This window comes from Hippopotamus amphibius, chromosome 7, assembly GCF_030028045.1.
Source record: "Hippopotamus amphibius kiboko isolate mHipAmp2 chromosome 7, mHipAmp2.hap2, whole genome shotgun sequence".
Lineage (NCBI taxonomy): Eukaryota > Metazoa > Chordata > Mammalia > Artiodactyla > Hippopotamidae > Hippopotamus > Hippopotamus amphibius.
The window spans coordinates 110,410,857-110,427,172 of record NC_080192.1 but is presented as its reverse complement, the minus strand read 5'-3'; the positions used below and the strand labels follow the sequence as shown (position 1 = coordinate 110,427,172).

The window sequence follows — 16,316 nt, the reverse complement described above, 5'->3', positions numbered from 1 at the left end:
TCCGGAAGCTCCCTCCTGGATCCCCTGCGGGGGAGGCGGCCCATTATAAAAGCCTTGCAGAGGCTGGCAGAGCTGGCCATGGGGGTCTGGAAATTCTCAGGCCTCCTCTTCTCCCAGCTTCTGCTTCGGGAGGGCCTGAATGAACTATCTGCAGGACAGCAGTTCCAGGTGTTAGCAGCATACTGTGAGCTCTCCCTACTGGAGCCCCTGGGTTAATGGGGCAGGGGGAGGGTGCAGGCAGCCATAGCCAACAGAGAGACTGCTGACAGGTACTGCAGCCCTGCTTTCACGTCAGGCACCGCTTACTCTGAGTACTTTACCATTGCTCTCTAACGGAACCTTCAAACAGTAACCAGCTGCAGCAGGTCACGATTGTTATTCCCATTTTGTAAGTGAGGAAACTCAGGTGTGGAGAGTTAAATAGCTTCCCGGAGTTCAGACAGTTCATGAGTGGCGTTGGCAGGGTCTGGACCCCGGATGACTTATGACTTTGGGGCGGTGCGTAGGCCTTCTGTTTAGTAGATGCTTAGTAGATGCTAGGTGGCAGGCCCTGCGGCAGAGGACGTTAGGGTTGGCCTCCGGGTGGGGAGGTGGGCACGAGCTGAGAGACTCAGCGCCCAGGAAACATTTGAGCCTCACCTGCTTTGGCAAGTGCCAGAAGGTCAACCCAGCCCCTGTTTTTGTGACGGGCGTGTTTAGAGGCGTCCTCCTCAGGCCAGGTCAGTTCCGCTGGAGCAGGGATTCTCAGCCTCAGCACTACTGACGTTTGGGGCCAGGTGATTCTTTGTTGTGGGGCTGCCCTGTGTACTGTAGAGTGTCCACTCCCAGCCTCTGCCTACGTGATGCCAGCAGCCCCTCCCCCCGCACACTGGGACAACCAAAAATGTCTCCAGATATTGGCACACGTCTCAGGGGCAGACTTGCCCCCCTGTTGAGCGTCATCGTCCTAGGGTCCCTCTGCTTGGCTGGACTTCAGCAGGAAGGAAGTGATTGGCTGGCTCAGCAGAAACAAGACTCGCGTGTGTTCCCTGGCAGAGGTCCAAGTGGAGACTTGAGTTGACCTCTGCCGAGGTCACATGCAATGTTTTAGGAGCGCTTCACATTTGAATTACATATGGTTTGGAGGAAACTTTCATGAAAAAGAGAAAGTCACGCGTTCCGTTGGAAGCCTGGGCTTTGGACTCTAAAAGGGGGATGAAGGTGATGAACTGTAATGGTGTCCAGCGCTGGAATCAGCACCTGGGGGGCACTGGGCGGACAGATGGGCCCTGAGCCTGGTTATCTCAGGTCGAGGGAGGGCAGGCCGTAGAATCCTGTGCACTCTCGGCAAGGCTGGGTGTCCCCCCTGAGACCCAGGCCCAGCCTCTGAGGAACTAAGAAGGTCTCTTAAACCTATTTCAGTTTCTGAAAGATAAGGTGGATGGCTTGTTGATATTTTTTTCCCTTGACTCAGAGAGGAGGTAGCATAGTGAAGGCAGGCCTGTCTTGGTGGGGCTGGGTAACCCTCTCAGGGCTGAGGCTTAAGCGACAGCTCAGTAAATTACATAATTGTTTCTCAGCTTTCCCACGAACCAGGGGTCAGCCGCTGGGCTGTTCTGAGGTCCCATGGTTATGTGACAGGGACAGTGCAGTGTCTGGCATCTGGTTTGTTGAAAGAATGCACCTAGAAGTAGTAGAAAGAGCCTGGAATGTGTAGCTGCCCAGACTTGAGTTTGAAGTCCAGGTCCAGGCCACCTTTGTGTCCTCAGGCACTTTCTGAGCCTCAATTTCCTCATCTGTAAAGTGCAGATGAAACTAGCCTTGTAGGGCCCTTATGGGCATCCGGCATTTGCATGGAGAAAATGCTTTAGACCTATTTTAAATTAAAGCAAGTTAGGTTGAGTTTGGTCTGAGTATTGCACCACATGCCCCTAAGGTGGCTGGGGGCTTGTGTGGCAGTTGGGCCGCCACCTCTGCCTGGGCTGACCCTGGCCCAGGCCCCTCGGCCTCGGAAGATGCAGACAGCGGCTCTCTCTGTGTTCCCCTTCCCAGATCACAAGTAACACCACGTCCCGGCACCTGAAAGGCTCTCACCCGGTGGACTATGAGCTCACCTACTTCCTGGAAGCTGCCCTCCAGAGCGCTTATGTGACAAACCTGAAGAAGGGGTAGGTGGCCAGCAGCCGAGCGGGACCCAGATGTATCTTCCAGGCCCGGGAGCTGCTGACATTGGTCGTGCTACGTCAGACCTCCCTCTTCTCTGGGCTGCGTGTTTGTGGGCTCCCTGGGGAGGACGATGGGGACTGGCTTGTTGACGTCTTGTCAGACTGAGCTTGCCCAGGCCCTCTGGGGAAGGGCCGAGCTTCAGGAAGCTACTGAAGCCGTAAAGCCTGCACGTGTTGGGGGTGGTCATCTTTAGAAGGGGGAGTTCTGGGAGCCCGACGATGGTGTGGGAAGACTGAAGGACAGTGAGCCGGGTGGTCTGGTGCTGGTCACTGTTGCCTGAAGTGTTCACTAAAGTCATTTTGCTTCTCTGAGCCTCATTCTCCCCAAAATTTAATGGAAAAGGTGATTCCTGCTTATTCCAGCTTTCCAAGGGGCTGTGAGACGCAAGGGGAAGTGTGGTGAAAGTAAAGGCCTGGCATCGTTTTGGGGGTGCAACTGCCCTGCTGGTGAGGTGGCAGGAAGCTCGTTCTCCTGTGCTAAGAACATGGTACCCAGAACCCCTTTCTTAGTCTTTTGCTCCCTGGGGTTAAGGAGGGCACCCTCCTTCCATGAAGAGCCAAGTGGATGCTTCCATCTGGGTGGGAAGGACTGGTGTGTTTCGTGGGGTGCATTGGGTGGTGGTGGAGATGGAGAAGTGACACAACCAGGAGGACGTGTTGCTGGCAGCCGTGGCTCTTTGGCGGTTCTGCGGGGCTCAGTGCCTCCACCAGGCTGGAGACTAGCAGGTGGGGGCCCGGTTTCCCTTACCTCATCGGCTCCCCCCTCACCCTCTGCAGATCCGGGACACAATGTGCCGAGTGCAGCCAGTCACCAGGGGGCTGGGCACACTCCTCGCCTCTCTCGAGCCTCCCAGGTGAAAGTGGGCCAGCCATGCAGGTGCTACCTCCTCCCCCACAGTGAGGAAACTGAGGGTCAGGATCACAGGGGTTTCTTTGTCCTGGCTAGAGTCCTTTGAAGCCCCTGTTTCAGTTTTGGTATGATTTATTTTCTTAAATTTCACTTTATTCATCCTTTTAACTTAACATTTTTTGGTAACGCAGGAATACTGAATTACAAATGTACAGAAGACTAGACAATAAAAAGTTTCCCTTCCATCTCCATCCCCTGCCTCCTGGTTCCTCTGTAGGTGGTGTTCCTAGGCTCCTGTGTCATTCCATGATAATTAGCAACATACAGAAGCAATTATATGCATATATTTTCTTCCTTCTTAAAATGCATATTCTCCTCTTTGCCTTTTTTCATTTAAAATGTATCTCTTGAAGATGGTTCCACATGAGAGCTGCTCTTCTGTGCACTGCTGCATAGTGTTCGCAGTATCTTGTAGTACAGATGTCCTACAGTTTGTTTACTCAGTTTCCAACTGAGGAGCAGATAGGTCACTTCCAGACTTGGGCTCTTTTCGGCGTATGCCAGAGTCTAGAGCAGAACCATTCCTGTGCATTATTTCAGTGGGAATCTGTAGGGTGAATTCTGAGCCAGGAAAGTTCTGGGTCAAAAGATATGAGGTTGGTCATTTGGGTAGAGATTGCCAGCTTGGACCTCGTAGGGGTTGTTTCAGTTCTGTGCCTCCAAGTTGTGTGAGAGAGGCTGCTTTGTAAGCCCTCACAACATCGTGCAGACTTTTTAAAAAAAATTTTATTGAAATATAGTTGATCTGCAGTGTTGTGTTAGTTTCAGGTGTACAGCAAAGTGATTCAGTTATACGTGTGTGTGTGTGTCCTTTTTTTAAATTCTTTTCCATTATGTTATTACAAGATATTGAGTAGAGTTCCCTGCACTATACAGTAGGTCCTTGTTGTTTATCTATTTTATATACAGTAGTGTGTATCTGCTAATCCCAAACTCCTAGTTTATCCCTCCCTACCCCCTCTTCCCCTTTGGGTAACTATAAGTTTTCTGTGTCTGTGAGTCTGTTTCTGTTTTGTAAATAAGTTCCTTTGTATCATTTTTTTAGATTCCACATATAAGTGATATCATATGATATTTGTCTTTGACTTAACTTCACTTAATATGACAATCTCTAAGTCTATCCATGTTGCTGCAAATGGCATTATTACATTCTTTTTTTATGGCTGAGTAGTATTGCATTGTGTTATATTTGCCACATCTTCTTTATCCATTCATCTGTCAATGGACATTTAGTTTGTTTCCACATCTTGGCTATTGTAAATAGTGCTGCAGTGAACATTGGGGTGCGTGTATCTTTCTGAATTATAGTTTTCTCTGGATATATGCCCAAGAGTGGAACCATTGGATCATATGGTAGCTCTATTTTTAGTTTTTTAAAGAACCTCCATACTGTTTTCCATAGTGGCTGCACCAGTTTACATTTCTTCCAACAGGGTAGGAGGACTAGTGCAAGCTTTTTGTTGTTTTATCAGTCTTGATTGGTGAAATATCCTATCTCAGCATCATTAGTGGGGCGGTGATATTTGTTTTTCCAGTGTTGATACTTGGAAGGTAATTACTTCTTTTGTTTTTTAAAATAATTTCTATTGAAGTATAGTTGATTTACAATGTTGTCAATTTCAGGTATATAGCACAGTGATTCAGATATATATATATAAAATATTCTTTTTCAGATTCTTTTCCATTATAGGTTATTACAAGTTATTGGGTATATAGTTCCCTGTGCTATACAGTAGGTCCTTATTGGTTCAGAGTCATTTTAAATTTGCACTTTTCTTAGGAGTGAGGTTCATTATATTTTTGTGTTTTAAGAATCGTTTGCACCTTTAAAAATGCATAATTTATTTTAAAAATTTTAATTGAAGTATAGTTGATTTACAATGTGTTAGTTTCAGGTATACAGCAAAGTGATTCAGTTATATATATACACACATACACACACACACACATACATAAATAAATATATATATATATATGTTGTTTTTCAGATTCTTTTCCCTTATAGGTTAATACAAAATATTGAGTATAGTTCCCTGTGCTATGCAGTAGATCCTTGTTGGTTATCTTTTTTATATATAGTAGCGTGTATATTTTTATCCCAGACTCCTAATTAATCCGTCCCTCCCCAAAATGCATAATCTGTTGATCCCTCCCTCCCTGCTAGTTTACGTAAGTAATATAATTATAATGTTTATGGTGGAATACTGGAAAATGCATAAAAATATAAAATGGGCAAATTTAAAAATCACATATTCAGTACTTTGATCAGGGACAGCAAATTATGACCTTCTGGCCCATCCCCTGCTTTCGTAAAGTTTTTTGGAACACAGCTCACCCATTGGTTTAGGTATCCTCTATGTCTATTGCTGCTTTAGAGTAACAACTGCAGAGTTATTTGACTCCAAGCCTAAAATGTTTACTGTCTGGCTTTTTATAGAAAACAATTTGCTGGCCCCGTATTCTAGATAATCACTATTAATATCTTGATGTATGTTTTTTCACATTTTTCTGTGTACAGATAGGCTGGTATATTTTTTTCTTATTTAAACAACAACAAAATAGTATCTTACAGTACTGCTGCTTTGTAGCCTGCTTTTTCCACTCAGGGCTTGGTTAGGAGCCTCTTTTATGTTCCTCCTCATCTCTCTTCCCCATGAATTTGCTCCCTCGGGGGTTGAGGGGAAGGTGCCAAGCCCACGCCTGCAGGTGGACTTGGTGGGCTGTGTGGCTGGGACAGTCATCCTTTCCTTGAGCTGTTCCCGAAGGCAGGGGAGATTCGCAGAGATAGGAGGAGTCTGGGGCCAGGGGTGGGGGTGGCACAGAAGAGGCAGGAGATGAGGCTGAAGATTCCAGGATGGGGAACTTGGGTGGGTCCAAGGCCAAATACACTTGGGAAACAGTGAGTTAAAGACTTCCAGGCCCTTTAGAATAGGAACTCCGAGGAGCATGGACGCAGGTAGTAAATTTTCAGGAGGAGGCGAAGGCATGTAAAGTTTTCAACTTCGTTTGACATGGAGCCCTTGTTTGGGATGGGTCTCTGGGGACCACTCTTTAGGAACTAGCACTCTGGGACTCCAAGGGGAGCAGCTGGACTGAAACGCTGGTTCTGGCCCAGGCAGCTTTTCCATCCAGCAGGCATCCCTGTCCCATCAGAGCTACATTGCATTCGGGGTGTCGGAAGCCTCCCAAGCTTCCGCCCTCAATGCCTAGAAGAGAAGGAAGCGGAGTCCTTGCGCAGAATGTGGAGCAAGCCATGGTGAGGCCACCACTCCCAGGAGGCAGAGGTGGCTAAGATGGCTGGAGGTGGGTGTGGGCCTGGGGGGAGGCAGTCCTGCCCCAGCTGGACCCCAGCCTGGAGGAGGCCTGTGCCCTCCTCCTCTCTCACCATGCTGCCCTCGTGTTAGAGGAGGTGGGGCTGCTGCACAAGTCCTGTCCTCCAAGTGGTAAGGGCAGGGAGAAGGTCCCGGCCAGGATGCAGGCTCTCTCCCTGCTCTCTCCTCCTACGTGAACGCCCACCTGAGCACCTGATTCGTCACAGCTGCTTAGAAAATCGAAGGCATTTTTATCATTCATTTATATTATTTTTTGAGGCAGTCCACAGCGGGATGGGCTGCTGCCTCAAACTTGAAATTTACACTTTAAAAAAAAAAAATGTCTCAAGTGCTAGGCCAGGGAGGAGGTGGTGTCCCCGTTTGGGACATGAGGCTCAGGAGGCCCAGGGAGCTGAGGTGGTTTACCTCGCGAGGGTGGGACTAGCCTGAGAGCCCTGGATGCCTCAGACTAACCACCCTGTGGCCCCGGAGGTGGGGTGGGGGGCGGGGGGACACGGGGCGGCACGCTGCCTCTGCTCTAGCTCCACCATCAGCTTTTTTGTTCTTATTCGGTTACCGAATTTCAGTATCAGTGAAATGGTGGCCTAGCAGGCTGGTTCCTGTTTTTACTGCCCAGGCAGCTGCCACCCAGCTGCTTCTCTTTAGCTGTTAGCTAGAGACTGTTGTTGCCCTGTTTTTGCAAATAAAGTTTTATTGGCACATAGCCACACCCATTCATTTACATATTGTCTCACCCTCAGAGCTGAGAGGTTGGGATTGGGACCAGATGGCTAATCCTAAAATATTTACTCCCTGACCCCTTAAAGAAGAGTTTGCTGATGCTTGCTTTCTGTTTAAGAAGTTCTCCCTCCCAAGGCCTCTTGCAGAAGAGGTGCTCTTCTTCTGTATGGGAGTCCCATGGAGTAGATTTTGTGGGGAGGGGAAAATTGTAATTTTAGTGTCATTCATTCAACAAATATTTGTGATACTAGTACGTACCACCTATTAAGAGCTAAATTTGTGCCAGGCATTAAAATGCTCTGCTCACGTGTGTCTTCAGTCTTTCCAGGAGACCTCTGAGGTAGGTGCTGTTGTTAGCATCTCCATTTTACAGATGGGAAAACTGAGGCACAGAGAACATAAGTGACTTGTCCTGGCCAGAGCCAGGATTGTGTGTGCCGGTACTGTCTGACACCATTAACCACCAGGCTACACTGCCCACAGCAGAAACCCAGCAGTTAAAACCCTGCTGCTGCCTCCAAGGTGCTCACAGCCTGGTGCTTGGTCCCCCGAGTATACCTCTGCTTGGTATTCGTGGTCCCAGCTTCTAATTTGAAGAGTTGGTGGGCGTCAGGGTGGGGCCAGGGAGTGGGAGGCCACTTAGTGACCCTGAGCAAGTTCCTCCTGTACCCCCCACTCCCACCTCTAACAGGGGGCATCTGTTTGTCCTGCATCCCAGGGTGTGAGGGTCCAAGAGGAGGGAGAGAATGAAAAGACACTGGAGCAGGGAATTCAGAGCCCTATTAACTCCTCTGCTGAGATTCCCCCCATCTCCACCCCTCAGGGCTGCCTGCTCCCTTCCTCACACCAGCTTCTCTGCAGGTGTGATGAGGTCAGGGTGAGCGTCCAGGACAGCCAGGAGGGAAAGAGGGAGAGAGCCAGCAGTTACAAGCACATGCCATGTGCTAGGCTGGACCACATGCTCTGTGTACAACACTCTGGGAAGGAGGTCATGTGACCCCAGTCCACTAGCAAGGGGCCGGGGCTCAAAGAGGTTGAGTCACTTGCCTGACCTCACCCACTGGGATTCCAGCTTCAGATCTGAGTGGCCTGGAAACCCATGCCATTTCTAGTTTTGGGGGTGTCAAAGGGCAGCCTGGGTGCCTGTGGGGAGTGTGGGAAAGGGACAGGGCCCCGTGATGGGGCTGATCCTTGATGTGCTGAGTCAGGGCTCTCCTCCTCCTCTGGGACCCTGAGTCACATTCTCAGAGGGTGGCTTCTCTTCCTGGAACCAGGCCTGCTCCTCCCCAGATGGGCCTGTTTCCTGCCCTGTTTGTTCTGTACACTCAGGCCGTGTGTGTGTCGGTTGTGGGCAGAGGCATTAACCAACCATCACCTCTCCAGGAAAGCCCAAGTCATTTCAGTTAGTTTTCTGTTACTGTCACTTTGTTCCGCTGTCTTTGTCTTCTTCCTCCTGAAGCACAAATTTCAGTCCTTAAAGCTGAGGCTGACTCCCTCCTCCCACCCCTGCCCCACCCTGCCTCCCAAATAAAGAGGAATGAAAATTGAATCATCATTTCTTTCCAAGCAAACAGCCCAAACATTTGAAAGCCTGAGTGTAAGGAGCAGTTCCCAGGACATGTGGCAGCAACTCAGCCCCTCTCTCGGTTTCCTGTGAACACATCCAACCCAGAGGTGGTCCTGGAATGTGACAGATATAAAGTAGCCCGGGTGCCTGGGTGGGCTTTAAATAATTTCTTTACACCTTTCTTCTTGATAGTGGCTAATATTTGTTGAATAGTTACTGCATGTCAGGCAGAATGCTAATGCCTTTACATGTAATCCTGTGAAGCTGAGACTAGTAATAATCCCCATTTTCCTGAAGGAGAGGTTGAGTAACTTGCTCAAGGTCACAAGGCTAACAGGTGGTATTGCAGCAAACCTGGTGCTGAACTGTGTCTGTCCAACCCCACAGCCCAAGGCCATGCTCATTACATTGTCCCGGACCCAGGATACCACCCTCCCACAGTGGGTGTACGTCAATGAGCTCTTGTAATTACGCCTCATGGTCTTCGGGTCAAAGTTACATCTTCCTTGGGTGAATCGCCAGTTCCAATATTTTTCTTATACTCTTGTCATTATTAGGAAGTTAAAAAAAAAAAAAAGAAAAGGTCATCTTAGCCCAGGGTTTTTCAGCCTCAGCACTGCTGATGTTGGCAGCCAGATGCCCTTTGCTGTGGGAGCCTGTCCTGTACCTGCAAGGTTTTAGCAACATCCCTGGCCTCCATGCATGAGATGCCAGCAGAGCCCCATGCCCCTGTATGTGACAATCAAAAATATCTGCAGACTTTGAAAACTGTCCTGGGGTGGGGGTAGGGGACAAAATCGTCCCTACTTGAGAACCACTGTCATAGCTCAAGGTGCAAGAGGCAGGAGGTCAGGGGGAGCATGGGATGCAGACACCTGACATCGGGTCACCTTCTCCAGGGCAGCTCTGGAGAGTCTTTTTTTTTAAATTAATTTATTTATTTATTGGCTGCATTGGGTCTTTGTTCCTGCTCGTCGGCTTTCTCTAGTTGTGGCGAGCAGGGGCTGCTCTTTGTTGCAGTGTGCAGGCTTCTTATTGCGGTGGCTTCTCTTGTTGTGGAGCACGGGCTCTAGGCATGTAAGCTTCAGTAGTTGTGGCACATGGGCTCAATAGTTGTGGCTCGCAGGCTCTAGAGCGCAGGCTCAGTAGTTGTGGCGCATGGGCTTAGTTGCTCCGCAGCATGTGGGATCTTCCCAGGCGAGGGATCGAACCTGTGTCCCCTGCATTGGCAGGCGGATTCTTAACCACTGCGCCACCAGGGAAGTCCTGGAGAGTCCTTTAAAGGACTCCAGAGCCATTTCCTGCGGGTTAAATTCACCTCCACTTGCCTGAGCTCTTGGGGTGTTTGAGAAGGGTTGGGGAGAAACCCCTCCGTGTTCAGAAAAGTCATGACCCAGTAGGGGGGATGGGACCAAGGTGGAAAAGCCCTGAGAAGAACCCAGCAGCTCATTTCCCAGCCGGCCTCTGAGAGCCCACCGAGTGTCAGGCCCCCCGCCCAGGACAGGATGAGGACCCACTTCACGGAGCTCACGTCCCAGTGGGGAAATGACAGTGTAGGCGCCACATGTTGATGGCGGTCAGTGCTCTGTTCTAGAGGAAAAGAAGGCAGAGAGGTGGGGGTGCTGCCTGGGACAGGGTGGACTCTGAAGAGACAGTTCATCCTGAGGGGCCAGGTGGAGTGGAGCCCCCCGGCTCGGGCCCTGCTGGCTGTTAGAAGAGGTTCCTTAGGGCCTAGAGAACAGGAGGAGGTGGTGGGATCTGCTTCACAGGTTCTGGGCTGTAACCTGAGAGTCTGAGCTCATTCCCATGGGGCATGGGGTAGACCTAGGTTCCAGAGGGGCCGGAGGAACCCTTGCTGAGAATGGGGTGCCAGCCCCAGGGGCCAGATGGCCACAAGCAGTGCTGATCCCAGGGGCCAACTTGTCCCTCCAGTTGAGGGTTTGGCGTAACATAAAGGGTGTGGTGTTCTCCACTGTGTGATGTGGGTGACGTTCGCTTGGCCTCCACACAGGCTTCTCCTTTAATTCTGAGCTCCGGCAAGGCCTGGGCCTCCCTCATGCTGCCCTCTTACTCATTCAGTGTCTCAGGGACAGTCATTTTTTCAAGGGCCTTGCCCTATTGATCCAGCAGTTCATTCCCCCAGTTGACTCCTGCCCCTCACTCTGTGGCCGGTGGCAGGGTTCCTAGTTGATCTGGGAGTGAAAGTACTGGCCTAAGGGTGAGGAGTTGGGAGGCCCTTCCCAAAGGCAGGGACCCAGCATACCTGGGGTCCACTTCCCCTCACTGCCACCAGAGGGCAGCCGTGGACTCTGGTTGGAGCCTCGCCCGAGGCAGGTCTGCGGATGCCCGCTGCCAGGAGGAGGCATCTTTCTGTTGGGGGTTGGGGGGGTGGGTCAATGTCTGCTGGGCCCAGGTTCCAGGCTGTGAGGGAGACTTGGTTCTCCTTTGCACGAAGCAGCTCTGGGGTGAGGCAGCAGGGGTGAGCTGGGGTTGGTGCAGAGCTAGGGAAGCTATTGATGAGCCTGACCTCACTAGGAGTGAGTCTCTGCACATCTCCCAAGAAAAGAACATGAGCTGATTTGGCTCCTTCCCCCACAGTGGGCAAGGAGCCATCTCTCTTTGGGGTGGTTCTCCCTAGACCTACAGAGCCCATTCTTGGCTCAGGGCTGGGAGTGAGTTTGGGCCATGTGTGTTGAACCAGGTGGACTGTATGTTTTGTGCATGCTCTTAATTTTTTTTTTTTTTTAACTTACTAAAGCAATAGATGCTCATTGTACCAAAAGCAAACAATAGAGAAGGGAGTGTGTGTTTTCTGAAGGAGTTGCCCAGGGCTTGGCCTGGTGTGCAGTCTTATGAAAACACTCTCCCTTTCTGGTGTATGTGTGTGTGTGTGTGTGTGTGTGTGTGTGTGTGTGTGTGTGTGTACGTAGGCACCTTAGAAAACCCAGCTTGCTGCTGGATATGACCCTATGAGGGCTGTGTTCACTCAGCAGTAATTTTGTATTCTCAACAACCACCAGTGTCTGCAGCCCTTGGTGGGGGCAGGAGACAGATGGCTCTAAGGGGCATTCAGGGATCAGAATCACCCAATAGCGAAACCCAGGAGAGCCTTCTGTGACGTGGTCACAGAAGAGACCTCTTTGGGCACAGGGAAGCCTCTGAGGCCCATCAGAGATAGCATATCCTTCCAACCTCTTTTTTTTTTTTTTTAATATTTATTTGGTTGCACTGGGTCTTAGTTGTGGCAGGCGGGCTCCTTAGTTGTGGCTCACCAGCTCCTTAGTTGTGGCATGTGAATTCTTAGTTGTGGCATGCATGTGGGATCTAGTTCCCTGACCAGGGATTGAACTCTGGCCCCCTGCATTGGGAGTGTGGAGTCTTAACCACTGTGCCACCAGGGAAGTCCCCTTCCAGCCTCTCAATGCACAGCCTTTACTTATTGTCAGTACCCACCACCCATCCCCCACCTCACTAGAAAGATCCCCTTGCCTGGACATCCTCAGAGTCCTGCAAGGAAGTGTCACAGCCTTTTTCTGCAGCTGGGAGTGAAGAGGAGAGCTTTAGTTTTTGAAACTGATGATGTGGGTCTATGGCAGGAATAGCTTGATAACCATTTGAACTTCGCCTGGCCTTGTCTCCTGATTCAGCCCCCCAGCTGTTGGGATCTGCCAACTGGCTGTGCATTTCTGGGTCTTTGACCGGAAACCTCTCATACACAGTTAGCAGTGCCAGCCCTGAAACGGGGACTTCTGGCCCACATCATATGTATCAGAGCCCATTTAGTTTCCATTCAGTGATTCGATGCATTTTCTCATTCTCTGTTTCAAATCCACCCCAATCGTCTTCTCCCCCCCACCCCCCAAAAAATTTTTGTTGAGCACCTACTAGTATGCAAAATATTTTGCTAAGCTCTTGAATAAAGCAAGAACGCAGCGAATTTTACAGACCGTGAGCTCCTTATGCGCAGGGCCGTGAATGAGCTAGTCATTCACTCATTCAGTCTCTTAACTTGTTCCCCCTGCATTAGCTGGATGCTTGTTGAGAACAGGATACTTGGTGTACAATATCCAGGCACTTGGTATACAGTAGGCACTTTGTAAAGACTTAGTCGAGGGAGTCCTGGAGTTCGAATAGCCAGGAAAGGAAAGTGTAACTATGCCAGGTCAGAAAGCCATTGTCTTTCTTGAGGGTCTTGTTAGTTAGAAGGGAGTGAAATCCGAATCCCTTGGTGCCTGTGGGGAACCCACCTCTCCCCTTGGGTGAGTGATGGCCTAAAAAGGCAGGCATCTTCCAGGCTTTAATTTTGCGATTGCAAGATGAGGATTTATTTATTCCACAATGATTTCTTGAGTGCCTTCTATGTTCCAAGCATTGTGCTGGTACCCGGGAATGTGAAGCTTCCTTTGCCAACTTCATCAGAAGTTGCAAAGACTGGATGGGATGAAGCGCTTTGGACAATCTGCCCCACTGCCTGCCACTGACCAGGGGCCCCGGGGAGCTTACTGCCTCCTTGCATGGACCACCCAGAGGCCCCCCCTGAGATGAGCTGTTTCCCTGGACCCAGTCCCTGCACGCACAGCTCCTCTTTCTCTGATCCTGGCCAGCCAGGGTTTACTTGAGTTGGAATTCATGACCTCTTGGCTTCTCCACACACAGCCTGATTCTGGGCCAGGGTTTGTTTGAAGCCCTGTTTGCATATTGTTAAAAGTGGTAGCTTTGCTCAGAAAGGTCAGTGTGAGAGATCAGAACAAAGAGATCTTTCAAGCTGGCCTCTCACGGGACTCAGAAAAGCCCCAGCTCTACCTGGCCCTGGCAGTTTGGATCCAGGACAGGATTACTCAGGCTGGTGGGAGAAACCCCGTCTAGTTTCCCATTACCCAGAGGGCTGAGCTGAGGCCGAGGGGCATTCCCGACCTTTCAGAAGAAGTCAGCGCCAGCCAGGAGCCCAGATTGCTCCCTGTCTAGCCCTTGTTGGTTTTTCTCTTTACCTGCATTCAATAAAAACTGAGATTTACCCAAAAGGTGCCTAACGGTGATTATTTGCTTTGCTAAAGAACTCCTGGGAGCTTATTTAGATACCAAAGTCCCTTATAGATTTGAAAATAATAAAAACATACAACTTTGGGGGCATAAGATCTTGTTAAAATGCAGTTCTCATTCCTAAATCGAGTGTGTATTGGGGGAGGCAGGGCCCCTGGGAATCTGCATGTCTCCCAAGCCCCCAGGCAATGCCAGTGCTGCTGGCCTGGGAGAGCGTGTTCATGGTGTAGAAACTGCAGACAGTCCTTGTGTTGCAGTGGGAAGAAGGAATCACAGTCCCTCTTGGCTCTGGCCTCCTGGTAGCAGCCTGGGCTAGGCTGCCAGGAGGGACGCTGGCAAGTAGCCCACAGAGTGGAAAATCACCCACAGTCCGGGCTGCTGCCGGCCTCCTCTGGGCCACAGGGCCTTGCGGCAGCCCCAGCATCCAACCCGCTTCAGCCTCTGGCCATTTGGCCCAGCTGCCTGGGCAGAGCTCTCCCACAGACTGAGTTCCCAGAGCAAGCCATTTCCTCTCTTTTCTGGGAGTTCATGCACTCTGTCTTTTTTCTCTCTCCTCGTTATGGCCACTGTCTGGTTTTCCCCTCAGCTGGCATGCTGTCCAGCCCTGGGTCCTTTTCTAAGGCAGGGGGCCTGAAGGGCTTCTGCTGCAGATGCTTCCATTGAGGCAGGTGGGGGCTCCCAGCCTGTCCCCGGCTGTGGTTTGCCTACCAGGGAATCCGGTTCTCATGTCCCCTGTGGGGGCGGGGCTGATGGGAGGAGAAAGGTGGACACAAAGCTGGAGGAGCCCCTCAGGTACGTCATTCCCCTCCCTCTACTCGTTAGTTTCTGAACGTCCATGCCAAATAATGTGGCAAATTAAAACAGAAGTCATGTGATCTTTAGGACCCAAATTAGAAGGGAAAGGAAAATAGCTAATATTCAGTGAGCCTTTACCACATGCCTGGTGTGCTCAGGGCTTCACGTACATTGATCTTCCTGACAACACTATGAGAAAATGAGGACTCCTCCTATAGACGGGGAGGCTAGGACTCAGAGAGGCTACCCTGCTTTCCCCAAGATTACAGCTTTAGGACCTGGCTGCAAGGCTGGGGTTTCCATGTCCAGGTTGTCCCTTCTGGAATCTGACTTCTCAGCATAGGAGAACAAGAAGACATTGGCGCAGCATCTAAACCAGTGGTTCTCAAACTTGAGTGTCATTGGAACCCTCTTGGAAACTTGATAAAACATGGATTGCTGGGCTCTACACCAGAGTTTCTGATTCAACGGATATGGAGTGGGGGCCTCAGAATTTGCATTTCTAACAAGTTCCCACGATGCTAATGCTGTTGGTCCCATCTTAGACCTGTGGTCTAAACCATTGTTTCTCAAAGTGTGGGAGAAGTATCTCTAGTGATACACAAGGTTGTATGAAATGATACACAGACTAACTCTTTAAAATTACTTCTGTATTTAATATTTATTGGCAAAAAAAAAAAAAAGAAAGAAAGAAAGAAAAAAAGGAAAAAAAAGAACCTGAAACAAAACAACTAGTACACCAAATCCATGATTTCAGGTATGCTCAAGTAAGGTGAGAAATCTACTGAAGTAAAAAGAAAGAAGATATAAAGAAAAGTATTACAGAAAATAGTAACACTGATGGTGTACAGCTAGTAGCAAAAATTTTAGATGTGGCATGCAGATGACAGAAGTCTGGGAGATGCCGATTGAAACTGAAGACCTGATTTTATAGAGGAGAGGACTGTGCATAGCCCATAGAGATGAGCTCTGCCCTCAGTAGCAGCACCCAAACGTGAACTGTCTCTAAGGACCCTGTGGCACCCTGTGCTGCTTACCCTTCCTGATTCTTCAGAGAGAAGCTCTAGGCAGGCTAAGGAAGATCATTGTGACTCTGACTCTATGCCCAGGTCTTTGTCTCCATTCTCAGCCTTACAAACAGGGGGCTGAGTTTATAATGTTGGCTGTTTGTACATTTGGGACTTGCTTGTCTGAAACCAGAGGTTCCCAGAAGGCAGGGAATTGAGCTCCTGTCCTGTTATGGTTCCAAGCTCCAAAGCCCCCAGGAATCTGTTTCATGCATAAAAGCTGCAGGAGGGGCTCATGTGACTTCCTGGCTGCCACCTTTGGCTTTTCACCCTCTCTGATCTTTCATTTCTACGTTTGCTGGCCTGGCAGCCTCTGCTTTCCCTTGTGAGTTGTTGATCTGAGGAACCCCTGGAACAAGTGAGGTTGACAGTCCTCAGACCTTTGCTGAGCACGCCCTGCACGCCGGGCTGAGCTTCAGGAACAAGACAAGAGCCCTGCCCTCAGGGGGTGCACAGTGGGAAAAGGTCAGCTTATAAATGGAAAACGACTGCAATGCCATGCTTCCTTCAAAAGAGGGCTTAACATGGGGCAGCGGTCAGGAGAGGTGGGTGTGGGGAGGGGCCTGGGAAGGCTGCAAGGAGGAAGTGATGTTGGAAAGTGGTGTGTGAAAACACAGGTGTTTTAAGGATGAGTAGGGGAAGGGCTCTCTAAGGCAGTGGGGGAAGCCTGTGCCAAGACTT

The 16,316-nt window shown here is 49.9% G+C and overlaps 1 protein-coding gene across 3 annotated transcripts in view; it reads left to right on the top strand.

Annotated features, from left to right (window-relative positions):
* TTC7A (tetratricopeptide repeat domain 7A) overlaps nt 1–16,316 on the top strand; it is a 122,709-nt gene that overhangs the window by 34,894 nt on the left and 71,499 nt on the right. For 2 of the 3 annotated variants that reach the window (XM_057740788.1, XM_057740789.1), the window contains exon 5: nt 2,032–2,147. The exons of the other annotated variant lie outside the window; for it this stretch is intronic. In XM_057740788.1, the coding sequence (XP_057596771.1) occupies nt 2,032–2,147 (116 nt within the window). The remainder of the gene's footprint in view (nt 1–2,031; nt 2,148–16,316) is intronic. 3 annotated transcript variants of the gene reach the window in all.